Source organism: the organism of the source record quoted next, unplaced genomic scaffold, assembly GCF_019419815.1.
Source record: "Pyrus x bretschneideri cultivar Hongxiangsu unplaced genomic scaffold, Pyrus_bretschneideri_v1 Contig5, whole genome shotgun sequence".
Lineage (NCBI taxonomy): Eukaryota > Viridiplantae > Streptophyta > Magnoliopsida > Rosales > Rosaceae > Pyrus > Pyrus x bretschneideri.
In genome coordinates, this window is record NW_025999787.1 from 5,486,214 (window position 1) to 5,507,500 (window position 21,287).

The following is a 21,287-nucleotide window of genomic DNA, read 5'->3' on the forward strand; positions in this document are numbered from 1 at the left end:
AATTTTCAGTACTTTTTATTTTTTAAGTTTTTGTTATGTCTTTGTTTCTCCCTCCTCTTTCTCACAAACACCACTCTAGCATTCTTCATAGAGTGGTTAGGCAGGTACTATACCGGTACCACACGGATAGGTCACAAAGTCATTCCTTCCGCTACCGACGCCGACAGGTTTCTTTTCTCTTTTTTTTTTTTTCTGTGTTGGACGTCGAATTGGCACTTGACATTTTTTACACAAGGAAAAATCCCAAATCTTTTCTGCTACCAGATTCCTATACACACACACAAATCACACAAACAGGACAGGTAAAAATGTGCCGTTCTCCAAAAATCGTTGCGTTCTTTTAACAAACACCTTCTCCCTACCCAAACCCTAACCCTAGCCCTATTTTCTCACTATCAAAACCCATATCTTCCTCCTTTCTACAGCACCATTCATTCCATACTTCTTCCGCACGCACCATCAAACACAACCACAATTCCTACATTCTCACCACTGTCTACTCCTCAAACCCGGCAACCCTTTCCAATTCCACATATCATAACACCCCAGACACTATAATCAGACATGAGATAAAATGTTGAAATATCCCCTATCGATCGTATCTCTAAGAAATGAAGAGTTTAAATATCTCAATCTCACTCCAACTACATATCATAATTGAAAAGAAATTACATAATCATGCTAAGGCTTGTGACTTCGCCCTAGCAAAGAGAATTAGTTCCACATATTCATAACTGAAAAGCAAAATATTATTAAGATGAAAGTTAAAGGAGAAACACCCCTTTAGAACCTAAAAGCTCTCTAGCCAAGGTCTCCAATACAATACTCTGTGAGAGACCCTAGCAAAACTCGGCTAAATATAACTTGGGTAATCTGGGTAGCTAAAGATTCCCCACGTTTAATGATCAAATCAGCACCAAATTAGGCTCACAAGTTGGTGTTGGAAAAATAAAACCGTACCCTACAATTTTGCAAAGGAACTTTCTCAATAAAATCTTCAATGACTTAAGGGCCAAAAAATCTTAAAATGTCAATTTGGCAACACTGTGCAGTCAGCCTTCATTTAACTGCCATGATCAAACAGCTTAGGGTTGAGAATTTGACACAATCATATTGGAAGACTTGTGAATCCACTTCAGTTAGAATTATTCCAAAATTCCTTCGTTTCATTGCTTTTTGCACAAAGTAGACTTACATTTCCTCTAATTGAAATATATAGCTGTTGATCCTAAAAACTACCAAGCCTACATGGCGCGCATGCCGAGTAACTAATGAGCTAACTACGTCATTCGGTTGATGTGGGGCGTGTTAACTTGTTGGCCGAGCTCGGCCGAGGAGCAAAATTTGTTGATGTTGCGTTGAACGCGCTACTGACTTCTTGATTTTGCAACAGCGACCGACAAAGGAACACGTCTCAGCCTTTGGGCTCTTGAGCCTAAGGATAAGGCTGCTATTTCTGCGAAGTTCACGAATCGTCGGCACTGGGTTCGATCATAGTGATTATATTCGTAAGAGTATAAGCACGTCGAATTGGCTCCAAACTATACGGACACAGGTACTAAAAAAAGATGTATGTCTTGATGGTAAATGTGTTCGGCTGTCAGAATGCCGAACTCTGAAACTTACTTATGAGTATCCAATCATAAAATCACTCGGCGTTCAATGTGTCGAATATAGTAACTTGTAACACCTTACTTTGTCCGAGAAGGCTAATAAGATGACCTTTGCCAATAAGGATGCGGAAACCCTTCTCGACCCAAACTTGGATAGGTAACCAGTCGGCCTCGACACAATGTTGTTTATCTAAATTGAAGGTGCTCCTCGGTCAGCTGATTCTACGGCAACAATGTTGTTTATCCAAACTAAAGATCTTCGCCAGTTGCCTTCACAGTGCTGTTATCCAAACTGAAGATATGTTGGTGGAAGGAGAAAATAAAAAAATCTTAAGATGTTTGAGAGGTTTGCACAGGGCAGTTGTGTATTGAATTGGAGGGGGCTTCGAATGATGCATTCCCCTTCTATTTATAGCGACCAATCCCACCTTAGCCGAATCAGAACTATATTCGAATTAGGATTCTTCGTCCTAGTCCTATAGGGCTCGGCCAATCCTACTCCTACTAGGACTTTGAACCAAACTTGCTATCCAGCCACCTTCACTTCTCAAATCTCAGTGTCCTTACTCCATTGAGACCCCTTATTATACTAGGACTTCAACCCATCCGCTCTTATCCAAATCACTCCTTCTTGCAATAGGACTCGGCCGCCCTAACTGAGCAACTTATGACCACTAGACAGCCCATAGTACATTTGGAAAAGTTTTGGGCTGTCACAAACCTACACTCGGCCCAATAATATTATTTTGGGCCCAAACAATAGCAGAGTATCAAAATTATCTCAAAATAAAAATAAATTATAACTAAGATAAGAGTATTTCCTGTAATTGAAATACATAGCAAGGTATCGTGAAAAAAAATAAATATATATATAGCAAAGTATCAAAATCATCTCAAAATAAAAATAAATTATAATTAAGATAAGAGTAAAGTTACAGAATAATATCAACTCATCACTCCCACAACCAACATTGAAGAGAGTTTTTTAGCTCCCACGATGTTTGCCATTAGAACAGGGCAAATCCATGCTCTAATACCAATTGACTCAGCATAAGGATTACAATCATGAAGAACAAAGATTTTTGGAATCCACTAGAAAGGGAGATAAAACCGAAAGATTGTTTTATTTCTGAATTGATGAATTACATAAATACATAAACATAGCCCCTGGGGATGCTAAAGGGTTCTTAAGAAATTAAACAACATAAATTCGGACGGAAATTGAAAAAGTACAAAATTTATTACAAATTTTTATTTGCGGTTTTGGAAGCCTACTATCTACAACTTTGCCGTCGTCCTCATTTTCTGTTGAACTGGCTGTGAATATGCAAGCAGCTCCTTATTGTTTTCAATTTTGGCCAAGTCTTCTTCCTTGAGAGTCAAGATCACTTCCATGCCATCACCATCTCTTGTATCCATGAACTTTATCGCATTCTTGATATCTGCACTGCTAATAAAGACCCATAACGGCTTTCCCCATCCAAAATCGGCTGAATAAAAGGGCAACCTGCACATACTGCTGCAACTATAGGTCTCTATATCATCCCTCCTTAAGAGGTTTCCATACTCTTTGAAGATTTCAAATGCTTCTTCCCCACTAATTCCGTTGCCAAAGTTTTCTTTAAATTCCTCCATGCCTTTCCTCAATAAAGCAACCAAGGTTAGAAGATCTTGATTATCAATATCTAGTTGTGTCTTTGTCATAGACAACCCCACAAGACTTCCCAGTAAGTATTTGTCCGCCAAGGGCTTAGCTAATATTTCACGCATATTCACCGCTTGGCACCAGACGGAGGTCTTCATAAAACCCGAGTTTGATATTGATGCTTCCATTGCGCATTTCCAAATGAGGGCGGACACAACTTCAATGCGTGAAGGATTTGGCACGGTGGAGCTAGCAGATTTGGACTTGAGAGCAGCAATCTCTGAGGCACCAAACAGAAATCTCCTTGTCATACACTTTTCTTTTGCATATTCCACGACGGGGTGGTGTGTGTTTAGGAAATCTAGTGGAAATCTCCTTGTCATACACTTTTCTTTTGCATATTCCACGACGGGGTGGTGTGTGTTTAGGAAATCTAGTGGAGGGAAGAGCGAAGCTGGGACACCAAACATTTTTGGAGCGGGAAACTTCACCACCTCTTGATTATCACCAGTAGTAGTACTACTGACGACTGATGAGCCAAAGGCAAATGCAGCCCAAGTATTAATGAATGTGCTGCCTGTAATGGCGTCGGCGACCTTGTGAGAAATACTGGCCCCGATTGCTACCCCACCGCGTTCAAAGAAGCTGACCTGGACTAGTACAAGATTGCCTGATCCTGCAGCTCTTGCTAATCCCATATGCTCAGCTGGAAGAAGTTGCTTAAATAGCATTTGATGAGCATCCGGGTTGTCCAAAATCTTTGATATCGGACAGTTGACTTGGGCTTCAAGAAACTCAGCCCCACGGTCATTGCAACCGATTGAATCATTATATTGGAATTGGCCTGCCCAGGGATAAAAGAGAGTTAGAGTTTTAGATAATGATGTTTTTAGAATATTGGATATTTCAGCAGAAGGGACTGAAGAATTATGGTGTCGATGGAAGAACAGAAGCGGAACGTAAACATCGGAAGCAATCTGATCAAAGACAGAAAGTTTGAGGATTTTGAAGTGGCGAGGAGTTGGTGAGGATGGTTTAATTGTTTCCTTGTGGATGATTTCAACCTTGATCTCTGAAGTGGTCATCTTTTAGTTGCTCCCACACAACTTGAGTTCCATAACCTAATAAGCACTCCCTTTTATAAAAACAGAAGTACAGCTAGTTCCTTCGAACTTCGGAGTTTGAGTCTTTATTGATTAGTTTATTTGTATGATTGTATCTTTATTTTTTTATTTTTTCAGTATAAATTGAATGTGTATTAACTGGAGGCTAACCACTCTACATAATTATTAATTTGTTTGTTTATTGCAAATTGCGGGAAGCATGCTTTCACCAGTTTCAGTGAGATCCCCATGACTCCAGCAATCTCTCCTAAATTGATCCAAGAATGGTCAACTGTATAGTTTTATACAAGCAAAAAAGCCCACGCAATGTCGCGGGTTTACAACTCTAGTTACACATAATTACAACAATGTTTTCAATTCTACTACTACATATGTACAACCATACTCACAATCCTATTTACAGATATACTAATCAGTATTTAAAACTATGTTAAATGGGGGGAGTTTTACCTCAGTACAAAACTTGATAAAATTAAACAAATTCTCATGTCATTGGTCACTTTGACCCCTGCTCTTATAAAATGAGCTGAATGTTGCACATGGAAATCGACTGTTCATGTGCAGCATTCAGCTCATTTTATAAGAGCAGGGGTCAAAGTGACCAATGACATGAGAATTTGTTTAGTTTTATCAAGTTTTGTACTGAGATAAAACTCCCCCTATTTAACATAGTTTTAAATACTAATTAGTATATCTGTAAATAGGATTGTGAGTACAGTTGTATATATGTAGTAGTAGAATTATAAATAGGATTGTAAGTATGGTTGTTTAATTTTATCAAGTTTTGTAGGGTTAAAATATGTTAGTGACAAAAGAGGAGGAAAAAAAAGGGGAAAGGAAATGCATGTCTCTAGAAGGTTTATTTCTCCTTTTACCAGTCCCGCATCACTATCCCCTGCTCACATCATCAGAAGGGGATGTCAAAGCGGGCATCATTCCTAAACAATTACAAAATATGTTAGTTAAAAAATAAATTAATTATAACATATAATAAGCTGGGATTAATTTATGTTATAATTAATTTGTCATGTACGTACATAAGATACGTATAACCCATATCTCAAACCCTCTGATAAAAAAAACCCATTTCTCAATCCTAATTAGGGGATTTCAGCCCGTATTTCATGAGCAAGTTTTAGGTTCGATTTTTGGTACTTGTGAATTACGCGATAATGGTCAAGAAAAGGCTGAAATGCTTATGTGAGTCTTCCTAATAGAATGGTGGACTACTGTGATGAAGCCATTGGCTAATCGTTTTTAAGAAAAAAAAATATCCCAATTAATTTAAACATATAATCTATTTAGTGAACATTATTTAATTTCACCCACCATAATATAACCTTCTCATCCAACAAAACAAAAATCTAATCATTTATTTATGCAATTATAACATAATAATCTGCTGAGCAATACACATCATAGTGCCCACTGCCCACATACACTGAAAACAACATAACAACTTAGGGTACCGCGGCAAAGAAATCTTTTTACTGGCTAGGATCTAACTTAGGGTTAGGGTACGACTGGGAACAAGGGGAAATAATGCAGGTAAGTCTGTCTATGAATTATATCTTTTAAGATTTGCAGTGGGAGAGAAAATAATCTGGGTGAAGCAATAGGAATGGGGTGTGATAATGCCACTCTAAACTTTTCTTTAACATATAATTTGTGAATCTGTTATTAATTAACAAAATAATTAACTCCCACTTAAAAGCTTCGAATGATATAGGTGTATTATTTATCATATTTTCATGTTAATTATCCTAAATTTTGTTAAGGAATTGATTATAAAAGAGCATAATTTTCCTTTTCTCAGTTTCAGCCATTCTGAGCACTTATAACATTTTTGGTGATAATTCAACTTTCCGGAGGAGTTTTGATGCAAAGCCAATTGGAGAAGGGAGCTAAGAGGCTAAAGACTGTTTTATCCGATTTTCATAATTTTCCATGGAGCCATTCATTCCAGTTTTACAAATCAATCCCGCAGAAGTTGTTTTCCTGTTAGAATTGTGCAGCTATGGGAGAATGAAGATTTGAAGGCTTTCCCGATTTTTCCTAGTAGAGTGCAATATATGCTTGGAAAGATAAGAGATAAAACTACGTTTTCCATATTTTTACAGAATTTTTCAGAAGATAAATCGACCGTAAAACTAGCGTGCAACACAGATGACATGTTTCCCAAGCCAAGAAGGATTATTTCCTAGTTTGTGTCATTAATTGTTTAGGAGTTTGTTTTATTTAGGAAAGTTTCTCCCAGACCTTTTAGGGTTTTTCTAGTATAAATAAGGTACCCTAAGCTCTCTCTAGAGGATCCTGACATCACCCCACATCCATACCATCATTTACCATCTCCGCAATTAGTGAAGAAGAGTTTAGGGACGTACTTTGTCATGGATTCTAGGTTCTATCTTTCTTTTATTTTTATTTCTATGTGTAACTAAGTTTTTTTTCTAAGGTTTATGATAAGGCCATGACATGAATATTTGCAAAGTATTTTGTTAATTATTATCCGATTATATGCCATGTTATATTCTTAATCTTTGTGGGTATTTTATTCTAGATTCAGATTTCTAATGACTAAACACCTTTAGTAATTTTGCATCTAGATATTTAGATAAATCTATGAGGATGACCAATCAATTAGGTTTTTTGGAACTAAGATTAAGAAGAGTAGACAAACTAGTGAGGATGACCAATATCAAGCTAATCCTACTTGGTTGACATGATTCTTCTACACTTAATGTTCTACACTTAATGGGTTTTTATGTGTTTAATTGTATGCCTAACCTGTATGATATAATTATCATATAGATATACAAGAATTGATGTCTGACCACGGATTAATTCATACTTATAAGAACAACCTTTAACATTGGCATTATAATTGGATAGTAGTTGGCTCTAGGAAAAATAAATAGGATTGTTATTGGCGAATTCATAACCTTAGATTTTCTCGTGTGTGATTTTAATTAATTGTATTTTCTTTTTCTTGTTAATTTTAGTCTAAATCAATTACTCAATTATTCAACTCAATCTATCTTTTGTTTGTTTAATTAAGTCTTGCATGATTAATCGGTTAAATTGGTGTTAAAGTAATCCCTATGGGATCGACCTCGTATCTGCATATATTACTACAATTGATTCGTGCGCTTGAGAGTTCAATTTGGTTTAAATTAATCTATTATTTAGGTTAATTTAAATATACATCATTGACCATATCTTTCTAACCTACCAACTGGATGCAGCTACACCCCAGACTTGACATATTTCTTGAAGTGAAAAAACACATCAATTTACCCCTAAACTTTAGTAATGTGCATTTGTATCACCCCCAATGTTCAAAAGATTAGTCGAACGTGACCATACCTCATTTTTCCGATAAAAATTAAGAGGGCCAAAAGAAACAACTAACTAGGAACTATTCAAAAGTCTACTTATTGCATGACTTGGTGACAACTCATGTATTTCATACATTTATACCATTCATTCCTAGTCCCTTTGTGATATTTTTGAGTTAAACTAGTTGCATTTTACCCTCTTTTGTGTTAGTGTGCAACTAATCGTATTTTGAAGCTCAGTTAAGGACAAATAAGGCAAAATGGTACTAAAAGTGGAGAATTGAATAAGGATACTGATGTAGACAAAGAATTAAAAGTGGAAACTGAATATGGTGATGAATATGACTCTTTATAAGACTAATAACAGCAAAAAACGTGGGAAGCCCAATTATTGGGATGTATTGGCAATCTGTAACAGCCTCTTTAACCTTATAAAACTAAGAATTTCAGCCACTTTTACATAAGCTTCCCCTTGGCGACACCCATAGCTCTCTCTCTTCTCTTTCTTTGGCCTTCCTTCCAAAAACAAAATCCTTTCTCCATTCACCATCCGCAGCCGCGCTGTTCTTGGAGAAGTTCAACATCAGAATTGCTTCAAAAGGTTTCTTGTATGAACTTTAATTTCACTCATATTGTTCTTGATATTTATATATTTTGTATTCATGTTGTGTAATTAAGTTCATAGCTGGGGATTTCGATGTAGCCTTGCAAAATTATTCTATGTTATTAAGTTAAAGTATTTGATTCATCAATCTGTTTTCATGTTTCATTCACTAATTTATAGTATAATTTGTTTGTTAATCTTAATGTTTGATCACTATTAGGGCTGCTTATGAATTATTTGATCAGGGTTATAGTACACATCATGCGTAATCTTGGTAAACGTGTGAATGAATGAATGAAGAAACGGCTATGCATACATCTTGCCATGTGATTTCTTTAGTTCTTTGAAGTTTTCTTGTTCTTAATGGATTCTTATTTGGTAATCTAAGTTGAACATCACAACTAGGTTGCAGATTAAGAGTACTTGATCACAACCACACATCAAATGGATGATCATAAATAAGTAAAACGAACCCTAGTTGCAGATTGGAGAGTTGAATGCGTTTTGACTTAATTTTCATGGAATTGACTTGTAATGGCAAAATTGGTATCCCTAACTCATTTCCATCATTTCTGAATCATTATATTATTCATATTTACATTCTCTTGCATTTTAGGTTACTTTACTTCTCAAATCAAAATCAAAACTCAATTTGTTAGTTTCATTGTTTAGTTAAGGTTCATATAAAGCTAGTAATTTGTAGAGGTCTAATCAGTCCATGTGGTTCGACACCCTTGCTTGTGCCATTATACTATCATTATATTTGCACTTGAAAGAAACACAACAAAATTTTGCCGCCATTGCCAGGGACTGATTTCAGTCCCCTATAATTGCTTGCTTTATAAACCTTATCTGTTTTTCTGTTCTTAGTTTAGATTTTTAATTTACATTTTAGGTTGTTTGATTTCAGGTGGTATACAAAGATGCATGGCGAATGTCCGTTATGTGCTAAAATTGGTCATCCTCTTCAATTCTGCCCAAGGAGAGATGAGTTTCCTATATTTGTCTGAGAGCACTCACACTGCATGTGTTTCTTTAACCAAGGGCCACTGCAACCATTGCCAAATACATACAGCCCCGCTTGGAGAAACTCTCATCATGACTCTTGGAACAACATACAAGCTCCAAATCAAGCATTTACACCTCCATCATAGCAAGAATCCTTTGACACTACATTGGATGACACTTTGAAGCTACTTGCTCAAGACAATTTGCAATTTCAACAATCAACGAGTTGTATTATTCAGAACTACTCTTTAGCACTAACTAAGTTGACAATTCAAGTGGGTCAGATTGTCCAAGCTATAAATGAACATCAATCCGGTGATGATGATCAAGAAGAGAAGGAGGAACAACCAAAGGAAGCTTTCTGTGCATATTTTCACAGTGAGGTTCTTGCATTTTACGAAGATGAAGAGCCTTACACTTCTCCCAAGCCATATGTTCCACCAATTCCTTTTCCAGGGAGAATTGTCAAACAAAAGCATGATAAGCCACCTATTGATGTGCTTGAAGAAATTGTGCCAAACATAGTGTTTGAAGCTCTTCCTCAATCTTCTAATTCAATTGAATGTTTTTCAAAATCTATGTCAGATTCTCCATGTTGTTTTACATCTTTTCAGGTGCCATATATTCGGAGTCTTTGGGAGATGATTTGCTGACATATCAAGAGAAAAACATATTGAAGTTGGATGACGAATCATTGTTGCCCATGCACCATAAGAAAGAAGATTCGGAGCTAGACGATGAGATTGCTACCTTGAACGAATTTCATTCATCCATTGAAATAATTGCTCCAGCCACATCTTCAACAATTTTTGAGGATATGCTTCTTCGCAAGGAGAGACCAAAACACCATCACAATCAAGTCCTTGTGGAGATTCAACGCACCATATTCAAAGTCCCTCAAAAGAAACCACTTCTTCAGACCAAGGTTCGGAGGTACCTTGACTTCATGCCACCTTAGGCGTTCATCTATCATGGTACCATGTCTCACCTAGACGTTAAATAAAGCGCTTGCTAGGAGGCAACCTAGCTGGGTTTGTGTTCGTTTCTATTATTTACGGTCTTTTAGTTTTTGTTTTATTTCATTCCATGCTTACTCTGCCTTCCTACATTGCTGCATTTCATTCATTTTTTTTACGCATCAAGGACAATGCTTAGTTTAGGTTTGGGGGTGTTAGATTGAAATTTTCTGTTTGCTTTTAGTTTTGGCTAAAGTTTGCTTTTGCTTACTAATGTGAATGTATATGATAGCTGTGTATATAATCTGACTATGGTGCTGTCATGAAAAGTTCCATATCATAATTTTTGTAGTTCAGAAAGTTGTTACTCTTGGAATTATGATGGTTAAAGTACCATGCTCAAATTATTGAAGAAGAATAGTGAAGACTACCCTAGTGAGTTATTTTGAGCCTATTTGCTTCTTTGAGAGGGTTTAAAGTGTTTCTCTCCTATCTTTTTCTTTCAATTTCACTTTAAATGATCTCATTATTTCTCTTTGATTGAATGCTAAGAATAATCCTATGTTGTAGATACCATTGTTTATTATCACCTACGAATGAACTCATTGAGACGATGATAGGCTATGCATGATTTAACCACTAAAAGGCCTAATTCCCATCCATTTGTGTGTTCCATTCATCTTTGTTGGAGCCAAACACTTTAGCCTAGTTTTTTCATCACCTACACCAAATTCAACCCATCTTAGCCCATTACAGCCATACCTTATTGTTTGGAGAATACCAAAGTGATGAAGACAAAGATAGTTTGAGCTCTAGATCAAGAATGTGGTGTGTACCGAGGTAACATGTGCCGGAATTGCAAAACAAGAAAAAAAAAATGTTTGAAAGAAAAAAAAAAAAAGAAAAAAAAAAAGAATAAAGAAGATGCAATTTCCAAATCCTTCACTATCGCACATGTGTCCTGGACGCCAAGAACAAACAACGAAGATCAATTCAAGAGGAGAGAGATTGATGGTTTCACAACAAAGACACTTTGGTATGTTCCAAGCTTTAGTATTTCATATCCATTCTTTCGTAGCCCCTAGCCTAAGCCTTAAATTACAACCTTGTGAAAGACCTAGCTGATCTTTGGAGATATATTCATGAGTGCTGGTAAGTATGTGTGCTTATATACTATCCTTACTTGTGCCATTATACTACCTTTATATTTGCACTTGAAAGGAACACAACACTTGGAGGTGTCAAAGTAACATAGCAGCCTAAATACATATGCAAACAAGTGATGCAAATGCAATGCAAGCCTGTATGAGCAACAAGGGTTGCCTTCTCTGTGTTGAACTCTCTAAAAGTACCCCCATTCATCAGAAGCTTGGAGGATGAAGAGCCTTATAGCTAGACTTATTGAGCAAAACTGCTAGCAATTAATCAGACCGGATAGAGGATGATGAGCATCATATATCTAGATCCATTAATTCAACAAAGCCAAGCAATCTTGTCGCTAGGATTAAACTCAACAATCAGGTAGCTAGCTTCTTGCCCTTTCTTTAATGAATCCAAGTATATATTAGAACCTTAGCATTGTACGTACGTCGTATGCTCTTTAAATATTTTAATGTACACTGAATCCACATATGTACATCTACAGAATAACGCTAGAACAACCACAATTTTGTACTAGATTTCCATATCATTAGATGAAATTTGATATACATGTCAAATATTATTTTTAGCAAGGCATGGCTAATTACATTTAGTACCCTCGACGTTTGACATCGTAGCACATATTGGCCCCCGCAGTTTAAAAATAGCAAAAGAAGCCCCCAAAAAACTACAAATTGTTGCAACATCGACCCTTATGTTAGGTTGACTCTTTGGTTAATTATATGTTGACATATGAAGAAATCTGAGGGGACATTAGTGAAGACCAAATCAGAACTAGTGAGGATGTTATTTTTTTTCAACAAAAATGTGCTCCAGTTGCCAAGGAAATTTAGGTGACTCCACTATTGCATGCATATGCTTTTCCACTGAAGTTTCACCATGCATGTGCACCGAATAAAAGGTACAATAAGCTGTTTAGGTATACCAAAGTGAGATTGGCTAAAGAGTTCACTTTACAATCATTTTCTTACACTGAGCTTGAAGATGCAACACTACAAGGATGAGTTAGAAAGTGGCACTTGAAGCTGTTAACGAAGAAATGCGTCTGGAACTAGCTAGTAACAAAATGTTAAGAGATCACTGGAGAAAGTTGTTTTGAAGGAGTGAGGGATTCAAAGATGAAATCGATACAGTTGGATACTCATCACAGAAAATTTGTTTCTGTATCGAGGGATCCCAAAACTTCTTGTTTATGAATACATGAACAATGTGCCTCACTTGCAGATTTTCTTTTAAGGCTGCAGCCCTTCCTGGACTTAGAGTAGGAATTGGAGCACACTTTTGTTGGAAGTTTTGAAACATAAAAAACACTCTCCCTCATTAGATCTGATTTGTTAAAAACAAGTGGACCCTAAATTTGTGCACGTTAGCGAATAATTGTGTTGACCAAACGGTTAACCTAACAGAAGGATTAATGGTGTAACAATTTGTAACTTTAATAGCCTTATTTTTCTATTTTTAAAACAACATGAATTAATGTGTTTCAAACATCAAACCTAAAGTGCTAAGTGCAGTCTGTCCTATAATTAATTTTAGTAGTGTTGGTGCAGCTTGAAGTTAAATACATGACCTAGTGTTACTAAAACATCAAGCACAGCATATAGCATTTCTTAAAGTATCACTTCAGTGTTCCACCTCCAAAAATCACAATCTAATTACAGAGAAAATCTGTTAGGTGTGAGCCTCTTGCAATTTAGTAGTAGGGCGCACAAGTGAATTCCTCGTATCGCCAGTTATCATATTTAATCAATGTGTAATACACACAAATGTTAAAAAAAGTTGACAATAATATTCTAAAGTATCTATTGTGGTCTGCTTATTTTCATCAATTGTGTGTATTACACAGTATATATGATGTGCAGGTATTGTATATCTACTATGATACTATGAATGTATGAACACATTCCTATATCCTATTCTCATTAATCCATACATGCATAGGGCACCATGCCTACAGGTCCTATACACAGGATATGAGCGCAGTTAAAAGAGAAAAGAGATGTAATACAATAGTTTTAGCAAATTATTGGGTATCTGATAAAATAGACAACTTCAAGAATCACTCAAATTAAGTACGTATATTTTTGGCCGCTCACTCTATCTCTTCCTTGCCCACACACAAGCTAGGTATAAGGTCACTCAGTTTGTTTTCATAACCTCTTCTACATTAACACACTTAAACCAAATGGAAATATCAACAACCAAACATATAATTAATGAAGAATGATGAAACTAATAGAAACAGGCCGGTTGAGTACTGTCAATCATGTTGAATATCATCAAGCCGAGATAGAGTTATTAGTGAACAAAACTAAAGCTAAGATATGATAACCTTATAAACTATCATAACAACGTAGGGCTTGTTTACACAGATCGTCCTTGAGCAGAAGTTCCATCCTTCATCTAAAAGGAAGTTACAACTTTTGATCACGTAATCTTTTAGTTTTTTCTTCTTTTTTTTCTTTCATTTTGTTGAATTATATGTATGTATATATGTGTGTGTGTGTGTGTGTGTGTGTGTGTGTGTGTGTGTGTGTATAGAGAGAGAGAGAGAGAGAGAGAGAGAGAGAAAGAGAGAGAGGAAATGAGGCTAAAAGGTGATGAGAAGGGAGGTGGAAGAAATTAATATATACAAAATGTAAAAGAAAAAAAAAGTAAAGACAATTCTTAATTTGGATAGGAAATAAAAATAATATTAACTAAGAGAAAAACTAGCACAACCAAGTCCAATGCAATCAAAGTCTAGGGCACTCCTAGCACAACTAGGGATTGTCCTATGTAAAAGCAATTTCAACTTGTTTTGTTTTCAAATTTTTTCCCATACATTCGCATTTGGTTGTCCCTCCTCTCTTTATACCACACTATAACAAAAATAACATGAAAACCAACACAAAAGATAACAAGTTCCCAAACAGGCCTGAAATTTCAAATTTTCATTTTTGTTCTCTTTAATCCATTGCCTCCTGAAGAAAAATTAATTAAAGATAAGGCCTATGAATTAATATCCAATTAAGCTAGATTCGGAGCAACTGACCTTCCCTGAAACCTATTTCATCTCCCTTGGCTTGTTCACCTAAGGAGGCCTAGCCAAACCAGAACGCTCACGATCTTTTTCCATGGCAGCCACCTCCGCTTTATACCTTTCATATAAAAGTTTCTTTAAAGGAAGTCCGGATTTGTACCCGACCGCAAGCTGGCTCACTACTGGCTCAATAATCTCCGGTGAACAGTCACGAACTCGACTCTCCCTCCCTCTTTTATCAGTCTTCTCCCACTTGAACGAGAATGTTTCTACATTAATTGTACCTGATGGCTTCACTCTAGTCTCGTCTTCGGCTAAACCAACACCATTATCATCATCATTTGAATACGCAGATGAAGGAGGAGGAGGTGGTGGTGGTGGTGGTGGTAGCGGACAGGTACGCTGCATGATTTCGTTCACGGAATAGTACTTATTAGGGCGCTTAAACTTGTACCTTTTTCTGTTATTGTTAATGGGAAGAAAAGGTTGAGGAGAGTGGCCATTTTCTTCTGAAGGTAAAGGTACGCCATTGTTATCGTCCCCGTTGCCGTGGTCGTGAGCGCGTTCATTCAATTGGAGGGACTTGTTTCTCTCATAGCGGTTCTTCATAAGGAAAATGAAAATTCAACCGGAGAAGGAGAGAGAATTTTTTCTGCTGCGGTTGGGAATTTGGGGGAATTGGGGTTAATAGGATTTCATTTGATTTTGTGCGGGTGTCTGATGACGCGCAGAGTGGCTATCCAGTGTGTCTTGTTATTTATAATTAAAACGTTGGAGCTATACCATTAATGATAGGTTATTATTTAGAAATTTTTTTTATTAGGAAAGTAATAATCACACGTCATTTTTCCTTAACACAGTTTTATATATTTTTAACCATAGGATTTAAAAATCAAAACGAAAACTATGGTCAAGATTAAACAGGGTAGGTGAGAAGAGAATAATAATGTATAATTAACATTTCTCTTTTTATTATTTGGACACATGATACGTTCAATTTTCAATATAAAGAATTCAAATTTGTGCGCAAAATGGCGCGCTCTTCACTAACCAATTGACCTATCCATATTTGTGTTTATTTTGAAGTTTATGATGAGTAGCCATATACTTAGGGTTTTTCTTTTTCATTTGGAATAAATTGTTAAAAGAAAACTACATAAATTGGAGCAATCTTGTAGCAGTACAGAGTCATGGATATGTGCAGCATCACATCAACCGCAATCATAGTGCTACTCGGTTTCGGATAAACCGAAACCTGAAATGGCATATGGCAACCTAAAGATTTAGTTTAGAAAACATATGATAACTAGCTCTTCGACTATTGGTATATATTTTTTTGAAATGGCAAGCGTAAGCCCCAGAAAAAAACAAAAAACTGGTACTATCTTTTCCAATGCTAAACGGATGTGTCAAGTTTGGATCTCCGTAAGACTATAGTGAATCTGGAGGGAATGTACCAGTCCCGTAGCAAGTACCCTTGCAGCCTTCTGTCAAATTACACGTACGTGGCGCCTTATAAGCTGAATATCGATCGAGTACCTGATGCCAGTAGATGGATGGGTGCTTGGGAGGGTTATACGAAATGGTGCAGGTAGTTTCAAGGCTGCTGCTTATGGCCATTTTATATGAGAAATCTTTCAGGTCAACGCATAGAGATGAAGCTGTATACATATAGTTGATTTCTTTAACTGTATGGATTTGTTCTAACGAAGCATGATCTCCATTTTTTATTTTTTATTCACATTTAAGTCCCACTGGACTGTACGGCAGTTGACCTGAAGTTTAACTTCGTTATTTTTATTTTTATATCAGTACTAGTTCATTTCCAAGTCCCCATTCCCTAACCATCGATTAATGCTACTCTTAGCCTTACCACAATATTTTGCCATAATTGTATATCAACTTCTGTGACGGTTAAAAAGGCAAAAATGTACTTTTAATACATTTTTCATACCATATTTTACATTATCTTTCTAATAGAGATAGAACCCACATGTGTTGGTGGACTCTACCTCTATTAGAAAGGCGATATAAATGTGGTCAATGTAGCATTACGCCAGTTAAAGTAGACAACCACATATGTTAACTACTTAATGAGTCAGATATGGCCAATTTGAATAATGCAAGAGATACCAAATTTGAGTAACAAATAATGTTGTAAATGTAGCATTACCCCAGTTAAAGTGGACAACCACATATGTTAGCTATTTTATGAGTCAGATATGGCCAATTTGAATAATGCAAGAGATACCAAATTTGAATATCAAATGATGTGGCATGTGACATATCACCGCTAAAAAATTAATGAAATTTCCAACGGGTATTAAGAGAAATTAATTTTGATAAGTATTTGATTTAATGACCAACAAAATCTCAATGAGGTAAGGTTTACCATCTCCCACCACCACTTAAACTATCGTTCCCTGCACTGTTCGCAACACCACCACACTGTCATTCATTGTCACATCATGTGTGACACGTCTCGATTCCGGTGTCCGAAGGACAATGGAATGGTCATGTGTTGGTCGACATCCGAAGGTGATGCAAGCCATTTTATGAATGCATATGTCGAGAATATGTGAAACATGCATAATAATTTTGCGCGTAACTACGCAATATAGTAACCAAGTACAAACCTTAATAAAATATAATATTCAACTGCCAAGAATTTAAAAGTAGTAAAACATGAACATGTTGAGAGCATACTACTAGTTAAGATTACTAAGAAAGGGTGTCAATAGATCTTCAAGTAAGATTGTAACCGTTGGCTCAAGGTCAAAGATAGGATGGTTCACCACATACGGTTCCAACCGTCAAGAGGCACTTACGTTACCCGATCATGCTGCATCAACGTGCTGCCAAACATTCAATAACACATCACCGTAGAATTCAAAATTGATGATGTCATCGAAAAGTGTAAAAATAATGATCAAGTGAGACAATACTTCAGTTGTCAAAAACTTCGTTCACCTTCAACATTTCAAACAAAATTGACTAGTTCCTTAGCCATAAAGGAATAAGGCTCTGCTCAAAGAATCATTAAGAACTGCCGATAGAAAGTGACAAGACCAAGGATATTTCATCTCTCACAACACCTTGTGAGGATTTTCAATTTCCAATGGTCACAACTCTTTTGGAAATTGATGAGAATAGCGTCTGCTACAAAGAGTCTCCCAAGAAAAGTATCTAATCTAAATAAAATCAACGTTCGAAGAATTTGGTGTAAAGCTGACTGTCGATGTTTAGTGAACTTGACCTCGTTGTTAGAGTAAGCAAGAAGGTTATTGGTAAAACAATCACCGAGAAATCTTCTGAGGGTCCACACAAATTCCCTCAATGGAAACAACAAGTTTGAAAACATGATTCGATCCCACCAACTAACACTTGCTAAACTATGCCTTCAACGGGTGCTTCCTCACTTTCTCCAACACAACTTTGGATGTTTCATCAACGTATTAACCCCCCAAAGTTTATGAAAACTCAATAGTATAATATGTAATAGGTTTTCCGAAAACCCGAGCATGCCAGAAAACCTTCATAAAACATATATCATATAGTGTGCTTAGTAGTGGTATCAAAACCGCCCGAAGGCCTTCACTCGCCCGTAAGCCCCTACATCACCCGACCAAAGCCATATGTAAATCTTCATTTGCCGAAGGCCTTCATTTACCCGTAGGCCCCTACATCACCCAACCGAAGCCATATATAAATCTTCATTCGCTCGTAGGCACATAGTATGAGTAACCACTAAATAAGCACATAAAAATCATCGAACATAATCTTTCCAAAATATATATCATCGGAGCTCAGTAGCTCAAACATCACATCATAAATCATATTCATAAATATCTCAGTAAACATAAGTCCAGTGAAGCATGATATTTCATAAAACATAAAATCCAATTTACTCATAAACGTTTCATAAAACATAGTCATTAAATCATGTTTTTCATGTATGCATTTCTAATAATTAAATCATGCATTTTGGAAGGGGTCCACTCACATTTTTTTTATGCCCCCTCAGGACTTAGAATCGAGGCGTACAATTCCGGCATCAAGGCACTCCCGCATCAATATCTTCGAGTCTTCTCAGTGTAGGACCATTCCCTTTGTTCGTACATTTGTGCAATACTCCTTCTTAAATGTTCTGGATTAGTTATATGCTCTGAACACGTTTCACAATTGCATATTCATTATAGTTGAATTTATGAGTTTTATTTATGTTAGTTCTTTCTTCATAGTTCTCATGCATGTTAGTATAGCTTCTTCACCTTCGGATGTCGGCCAGCACATGTCTACCTTAGTGTTTGAAAGATATCAGGTTCGGACGTGTCAATGTGGTATACCAATGTAGCACTAAAATGTTGTATTACTAAAATTACTCTTTGAATTCAAGGCATATTCAAAATTGAGGGAAATGATTTTTCATTTTAAAGGGATTACACATGAAAAAACTTTTCTTTTCTATTTCTACCATTTTGGGATGATTGGAATGGATAAATTTTCTTTTTGAGTATTTATCTCCCACCCCCAATTTGGTTACAATTTTTTTATTTCCTCCTTCAACATATTTTCAATAAGATCTTATCTATTCCAATCCAATATTCCTCTGTACCAAAAGAGAATTATAAATACAATGACATGGGAATGACAATGCCAATAACAAGAGATTTGAGTAGCCCAAATTTAGGCTCTGTTGGAACCAAATCCGCGCACCGCCGTCAAGAGTGGAGATGCACAAACTCGTTTACATATAAAATAGAAAACAACCACAAGCAGCATAGGGGTTAGTGTCAACCAAAGGTTCTTCGATAGTCAAGTTAATAAGCAATATATTTGAGACTCAAGCAATAGGTAAGAGAATAAGTATGTGATAATTGCATTAGAGTTCTTTTAGAAGGGCGTATTCATACCAGTCAAGATAGAGTCCTTCTAGAGTATGAAATCTGTATTAAACTGGGAGAATCCTAGAGGATATCTAGCAATAAATATTGCATTCTCTTAGGAGTATGATTACTTGCAACGCATGTCAATCCCTATATTTTAGGAACTCCAAGAATAAACCTGGCTAATTCCATGTCGGATCAGGTTTCCGTAGCTTGCAGAACAAACATGGTTTATCTCAGTGAAGTCGACCGACTTCACCCACTGCTCTGGAACAATATGATGGTGGCATCGCTACTATGTCTGTGCAACTTTGTTGTGGAAGCTTTCAAGTCCATGACCGGAGGACTTCTAAAGTAATGTATTCCGATCAACCTTATTCAGGCCCTAGAAAATCATAATCTCATATTTGCCTCTAACTATGTATTTGAAAGGACTATTCCCCTTGAAGATGGATCTTTATCCAAAAACCATACTTTTCGGAGTAAATTGGATTACATATCGTATCCCAATTTTCAAACCAAAGCATGGCTCTTCTCTATTCCTATTATGCTCTAGTTTTCATACCCATCCCCCACTTTGAGCCTTCATTGATTAAGATATGTAGTCAAGAAATTTGCAACTCACATTTGTTGTTATCAAGAATTATTAGGTGAAGTAAGGATGAGCCATAACCTTTCAGCAATGAACTTTCCTCCCTTATCAGGTTCTTTAGTCTCTATACTCTGCTGCATGGATAAAAGCAACATCTTCCTTGCAATCTTTGCATACGGGTTCAACTTGAGTAGAGTGTCAAGATACTTCAGTCAGTTCCACTTCATTGGAGCCTTCTCGGCATGCTCTTGAAGCAAGCTGAGGAAGATGGAATAACAAGCATCACTGCTAGAAGAAAACATCATCATTAGAGAAATTTTTTGACATAAGGGTGAGGGTGTGTCTCCCCCAAGAATCGTACTCTTTTTGCTCTATTCATGGAACTTTGATAATAAACATGTGTTTACACAATTTGTTAAATATTGCTTTACTCAAGTCATTAATCTTGTTATAGTAAGACACTTGAAACTTTTCAAGTAAAGTCTTCCACGAATGATGTTGTACGTTGAACCCTTTAGACCAATTTCTTGGCTAGCTAAACGGCGATCTTCAGGAAGTTTCTCATCTTGGATGTAGCCGATGATCACGTCTAACTAGTTATCTTGTACTGATAGTAGTAATCACGTCTAGCTCTGGTTCATGAACACTTGGGGTGGCGAGGTACTTAAAGGAAATTGTTCGTCGGAATAAGAAGTCCACAATGGATGCGATGGTTGCTAGTGCATCGGCATGGCTATTCACATTTTGTGGGACTTGAATTTTGTGTTTCTCAAATCCTTTAAGTAGTGCCTTGGCCTTGGCCAAATATAGCCTCATAGTCTGATAGTAAGGAACATAATCTCTTTTGACTTGGTTGACGATCAGAGTCGAATCGCAATGAATTGGAAAGTTTTTGACTTGGAGTTCTTCTGCTGCCCTAAGTCTGGCGAACAGTGCTTCATATGCTGTCTCGTTGTTACTTGCTCGAAATCTGAGCTTCAAGACTTGTTTAAGTATAAATCCATCCAGCGTCATCAAGACCATTCATGATCCTACTCCGTTCACGTTTGACGATCCGTCCACGTAGAGTTTCCAAAGACGAGGATCTCAGGCGTTTTCTGTTGAGAATCAATGTCATTTGTAGGTGAAGTAAGTGTGTGAGGTTGGTGAAGTAAGTGGAGGTTGTAGGTGAAGTAGGTGGATGTTGTAGGTGAAGTAAGTGTGTGAGGTTGGTGAAGTAAGTGGAGGTTGTAGGTGAAGTAGGTGGATGTTATAGGTGAAGTAAGTGTGTGGTGTAGCTTTCATTTGGTTTGCTATAAATACCCAAGTCCCCAAGCATTGTATATCATCCAAGGAAAA

The 21,287-nt window shown here is 36.7% G+C and overlaps 1 protein-coding gene across 1 annotated transcript; it reads right to left on the bottom strand.

The window, feature by feature from the left end:
- Positions 1–2,731: 2,731 nt before the first annotated feature.
- Positions 2,732–4,632, bottom strand: LOC103948996 (BAHD acyltransferase At5g47980-like). Its single transcript, XM_009360095.3, has one exon. It carries the CDS (start codon positions 4,341–4,343, stop codon positions 2,892–2,894), a length of 1,452 nt encoding a protein of 483 aa, XP_009358370.3. The 5' UTR covers positions 4,344–4,632; the 3' UTR covers positions 2,732–2,891.
- Between the last annotated feature and the right edge of the window lie 16,655 nt (positions 4,633–21,287).